Source organism: Muntiacus reevesi, chromosome 2 (genome assembly GCF_963930625.1).
Source record: "Muntiacus reevesi chromosome 2, mMunRee1.1, whole genome shotgun sequence".
NCBI classification, from domain to species: Eukaryota; Metazoa; Chordata; class Mammalia; order Artiodactyla; family Cervidae; genus Muntiacus; species Muntiacus reevesi.
Window position 1 is genome coordinate 122,632,517 of NC_089250.1, and position 6,000 is coordinate 122,638,516.

The 6,000-nt window shown below is 47.7% G+C and overlaps 1 protein-coding gene across 1 annotated transcript in view; it reads left to right on the forward strand.

The window, feature by feature from the left end:
• Positions 1–5,239, forward strand: part of CHAT (choline O-acetyltransferase) — a 52,523-nt gene extending 47,284 nt beyond the window's left edge. Inside the window, exons 13-14 of the mRNA XM_065919951.1 lie at positions 3,113–3,250; positions 4,970–5,239. Coding sequence (XP_065776023.1) covers positions 3,113–3,250; positions 4,970–5,239 — 408 coding nt within the window. The remainder of the gene's footprint in view (positions 1–3,112; positions 3,251–4,969) is intronic.
• The last annotated feature ends 761 nt before the right edge of the window (positions 5,240–6,000 follow it).

Genomic DNA, 6,000 nt, shown 5'->3' on the forward strand with positions numbered 1-6,000 from the left:
AACACAAAAAAAGAAAATCACAGACTTAAACATCAGAAGATGCAACACCAGAAAGAGGTCGAGAAAAAGGATGAGAGCAAAGGGAGGTCTCAAGTTGACAGCTGTTCAGCAGACCCAGGGAACAGTCAGTCCACAGAGAAGCAAGAAATGAAAGGAGAAATTAAACTGATAAATTATCTGATACATTTTTATGCATTAAGGAGAGTTTTACAGTTCTGGCTGAGGATTTACGAATCAATAAATTGTAGATACATAGAAAGGTAGGCAAGTGGGAAAATCATAATTTAATCATTTACAGACTGTCGATTCCAGGGAACACGAAAAACTGATTAAGAAAGGAAATCTAATCCTAACACATGCAGGACTCAGGACTCAGCTGTGAATACTTGCATAATTATAGCCATGTAAACACTGAATGTTGATCAAGTGACAAGGAGTTCAAATCTAACTCTGTTGGAAGCATAGGGGAGTGGAAGTATATTTGGGAAGGAGGGTATCAAAGAGCCAAAGTTTCATATTCTATAAAAAGGAAATTGAAAAATGCAGTAGCAGCAGTCTAAGCATATTATTCAGAACTAAGAAAGTCAGTAGCTAAAAGAGTTCCAAGTGATTGCTTCTATGGAGTGGGACTCAGTGCTGGCAAAGTGACATAAGTCTTTGGCTTATTTGTTTTTTTTTTTTAAACTATAAATATACAACTTTGATAATAATTTAAAATTTTATGAAAAATTTAGGAAAATATTCTCCAAAGCATTGCCATAGGGTTCTGCTGTGTTAACTATTTTAAGTTGGTGAAAACAACTAAATAAAAGAGATCAGGGATGGGGAGAGGAGAGTCATAAAGATGCTTTGTAGGTCCCTGGTTAGCTGTGCGGGGTAAGGGACAGAGAGGAAATCAGGAAACCTCCATGTATCTGGAAAGTACATTTGGTAGAGGTTGTGGAGAAAGGAAATTCCAAGGAAAGGAGAAAATGTGGTCCAGACACACTGTCACATCCTCTCATAGCACCGTATGCTTCTCCTTTCTATTATTTACTCAGTTTACGATCACAAGTTTATTTGTATGGTTGGTTAATATGTCTCCCACCCCACCCAAGACTCCATGAGGCTGAGTCTGTGACTGCTTTGTTCTCTAGCAGCTTCTCAGACACATAGTAGGCACTCAGTTAAGGTTCTTGAATGAACAAAAGACTGGATGTTGAGTCATTTTGCTCATTACTACTCATGACTCTGATCCAAAGAGTCTGTTGAATCAACCCCAGTTGCTACAGTGACTTCAGAGATGGTGAAATGGGGGCTGCTGTTCAGAGTAGCTGCTTTGATAGATCTACACAAATCAGTCATTAAATAGAGACAACCTGAGAAATTAAAAATGCATCTACTTCATAACTGGCCTGTCTCACAGATCTTCGCCTCTGTCCTAACGGGGCACGTCCAAAGTGAGTGGTGATTGTATAACATGTCTTTTCAGCCTATGATTAGGTGTGTTTGGAGAGACTGGGGTCCCTGAGTCATCTTTATGCATCCATTCTCAACTGAAAGAGAACAGCTATCAAATTCTAAAACATGCCTTGTAAACCTGAACGAAGTTCACTGTGGTAGAAGATTTCCACCTATGTGGGGCATTGTTAACAGCTAAGTGGCCATCTTATGTAACCGTGAAACCCCTAAGAATTACTCACGGGTACCCTGATGTTGATCCAGAGGTTATTACAAGAGGCCAGAGGAGGGACTTCCCTGGGGGCACAGGGGATAGGAATCCACCTGCCAATGCAGAGAACACGAGTTCAATCCCTGGTCTGGGAGGATTCCACATGCTGTGGAGCAACTAAGCCCATGCGTCACAACTACTGAGCCTGTGCTCTAGAGCCCGTGAGCCACAACTCTGAGCCCACGTGCCGCAACTACTGAAGCCCACGCGCCCTAGAGCCTGTGCTCTGCCACAAGGGCAGCCACCGCAAGGAGAAGCCCGCACACCACAACAAAGAGTAGCCCCCGCTCACTGCAACCAGAGAAAGCCCACAGAAAGCAACGAAGATGCAGCATGGCCAAAAATAAAATAAATACGTTCTAAAATTTATTTTAAAAGAAAGAGGCCTCCAGGTTTCCATCAGCCGCACAAATTGCCCCAATCAAACTTGTAATCCATGCAAAACCCCTGTGCCTGCTGCACACAGCCTCCCGTGGGGAAGACAGAAAAGACTGCCCTGGTTCCACTGTCCCCTTCCAGCCACACCACCACCCCTGAGCTCCTCCTACGTAGGAGTCTTCCACTGCTATTCTCTTATCCTTTGATAAGATTTCAAATACCTGTGACAAAAAGAAAGACCCTTTCTTCATCCAACAACCCTTGAAAATGTGAGCTGAGCCTCTGCTAAGCTATCTAGCTCCTGTCTCAAAATTACTCTTAGATTCTGAGTCCAGTTTAGTTGAATAGATTCTGAGCCTGTGAAACAGCAGCCCGGATTCAAGGACACCTCAGCACCCTCTGCCCCTCATTCCTTGGGCTCCTGCTGGAGGATGAACTGTTGGTTGTGGTGAAAACCCATCCAGTGACAGCCTGGGGTACCCCTCCCAATGCTTGGATGGGTTCCAGCCAGCACCTGTGCTCCTGCCCAGCTTCTGCCACTGAAGAGGTACCCAGGAGGGCCAAGCCAGCCCTGCTGTTTCTCCAGCACTGCTGGTTTAGGAGATGCAGGCCAGGCATCTCCTAAACCAGTGCTACAGCCTTGTTCTGTTGTAGGACTGCTGACACAAAAATAGAACATGATCCGTTAGAGAAAGGCAGCCATTTAGGAACATGAGGGGTTATACACGCTGAACATCGACAGGGACCATGCTGTTGGGGGGCGAGGAGTCAGACTCACCAGCTTTTAACTCGGGCATCCTCATCTAGAACCCAACCTGCTCTGGCTCATCCTGTGTGTGAAGAAATATACAAGGAGCAGAGGCCATGTAGGACAGTGCTTGGTCCTGGGCAGCCGCCACACATGGATGTGGTCCACAGCAAGCACTGGGTGGGCAAGAGCCATTAGTGTCCCCATGAGCTTTCCAGACTAGAGAGGAGGAAAGGAGGGGAAGCCCGTGTCTCAAGTCCTGTTCTCTGTCTCAGGCCATAACAGGGATGGCCATCGACAACCACCTGCTGGGGCTGCGGGAGCTGGCCCGGGAAATGTGCAAAGAACTGCCCGAGATGTTCACGGATGAAACATACCTGATGAGCAACCGATTTGTCCTCTCTACCAGCCAGGTACTGCCCCAGTGCAGTCAGCACCCGAGAGCACTTAGTGGAAGCAGTGGGCTTTCTCACAAGCTGGCTGATTACAGCCCACTGCTTGGAATCAGCTGGTCCTGGCTCTGCTTCCAGTGAACTGCTTGCCCTTCAGCAGAAGGACTGAAATGCTCAGAGTGCTGTTTTCCCCGTCTTCTAAACGTGCATAATCACAAATGCCTCCTTAGCAGAGGTGGGCAGGATGGGAGAATACCCACTCTGGTGCACTAACCATTAGGCATACTTCTTCCAGTGTTGCCCAAGAGGTAGTGTCCTACCATGGTGACCATGGGCCCAGAGGCAAGTCCTGGCTCAATCAAATGCGATGATGTAGGTGGAAAGCCCAGACCCCCAGTGCTTGGCACAGACAGAGTCCTCCAAACAGGTCACAGACCTCATCGTAAGGGGCCACTGCAGGCCTGGCATCTCCTAAACCAGTGTTACAGCCTTGTTCTGTTGGAGGACCGCTGACAAAAAAACAGAACATGATCCATTAGAGAAAGGCAGCCATTTAGGAGAGAAAATACCTACACCCTCTCCCCCTACTCCGCCCCGCAAATGTCAGTTTACTAAAACTCCACCTCATCTGCAAAAAGTAGAACATGGGCAATAAAAAGGGCTGATAAAGTTGTGTTTGAGGATGAAAGCCCACTCAGTAATTTCATTTTGTCATTACGGCAGTGAGCTTGCAGACGTGAATAAACGAGGACAGAACACAACAACATAAATTCTTCAGGAAACCATCCATGAGCAAAAAGTGCTTCGGAACGGCTTTGTGGCCTTCGGCTGTTGCACGGCAAATTTATCTGACAATGAGGTGACTCTATTAGCAAGACTAATGGTCTGTTCTGCACCATTAAAACGGCCAGTGTCATTTCTGAAGGCCTGAGCACACAGAGCCTGTGGGTTTAAAACACACACCGCGCCCTGCACCTGCTCAAGAACGTGCTCCATTTCCCCTCTAAAATCAGCTAATACAATTAATTCAGGGTGTGGTGGTATTTTTTTTCCTCCAACTGGAATGAACATTGATGGCTTCAATGCATTCAGAAGCACTTTTTCTTGGCTTGTGATCCGGATTACAAAATCGCAGCCCTCTGAATTCAAAATGTATCAGGTACATAACTAAAAACTCCAGTTGATGGCAATCTCTGAAATGCCCAATGCTGGGTAATTGTGCGTGACCAGGCTGCGGGGAGAAAAGCAGACCAGTCAGGCAATACTGACAGTAATTAAGGATGTGGGAAAAAATCGACAGAGACGAGGAGCCAGATTTCCTCCAGTTCATAAATTACTCCCTCTGGGAAGCCATCTAACTGTTGGGTGCCACCAGGGTGCGATTTAGTAAATTACTCTGATTGCCTGGGTGATTCAAACAGCCCCCAGGTGAAGGAGAGATTCGGCCCAGCACCAGGTCACTCTGGGAGCTTCCGACTCCACGTGTAGAGCGGATTTCACACCAAGGAGGGGCTTATGGCCTCTCTTCTGATTCATGCAGTTAGATGGGTTTGTTTTGATGACTCTGGCTGTGGCCATCCATGATGAAGCAATCAGTTGATGTGGTTAATTCAGTCACACACCCAGGTGGGAAATAGTCAAAGAAAAGCAAATATCTCATTGAGGTCCCTGGACTGCTGAAACGTCATGCTTTAAGCAGACTTTCAGCACAAGCAACTTCTGACCTGTCCTCTCCTCCAGGTACCCACCACCATGGAGATGTTTTGCTGCTATGGTCCCGTGGTACCCAATGGGTACGGTGCTTGCTACAACCCCCAGCCAGAGAGCATCCTTTTCTGCATCTCCAGCTTCCACAACTGCAAGGAGACATCATCAACCAAGTTTGCAAAAGCTGTGGAAGAAAGCCTCCTTGAAATGAGACGCCTCTGCAGCCTGCCACTGTCTGCCACAGCCAAGCCACCGGCGACAAAGGAAAAAGTAACAAGGCCCAGTCAGGGGCACCAACCTTGATGGCTGCTGCCGCCACGTTTCAACTCCTCAACCCAGCATTCTGCAGCTGCCAGACCCCGCCGAATCCCTTGCTCCCAGCCTTCACCCCAGCTTTCTGTAGCTTCCCTATAACTCCAGACCCAACGCAGACCACAGTGAGGCATCACTCAAAGCTGGACTGGTAGGAGGAACGCATCCCTCATGAGGCATGGGAGTCATCATTATTTACCAAGGTGTCCTTGGGCCTGTGTGCTGGGAAATAAGACCAGCCTGGCTCTGAGGTGGCCCGGGTGAGATGGGAAAGCTACCACTGACTTCCCTCCATAGCCACAGAAGCTCAGTATTGGTGTGTGCTTCCCAGCAGGACCTAGCATGTCCAATGACGGAATGAGTCACCTTATTATGTGCAATATACCCAAATGAACCATGAAGGAAGAGGCTAACCCCAGGTCATTGCCTTGTGTCTCTTGCGGAGGAGCAGAGGGCTTTGTTTTCAGATTCAAAGCAGTCTGATCATGGCATTCAGAGCGACCCGCCCTGAGACACGTGGTCCTATAAGCAGTGCCCACCCCCGACACACACACACACACACACACACACACACACACAGCCCAAGTTAATTTAAAATACTGTGATCTGAGCCTGCAAACACATTTCTCCTTTTGCCTCCCAGAAGCAGGCTTCTACTGAGTTCAGAAAATCTGGTCTGGCTATTCTGAAAGGGGAAGACAATGGTCTGCCATTGCCCTGGAGTAGCTGCTGCTCCCTGGTTTCCCTGGGGG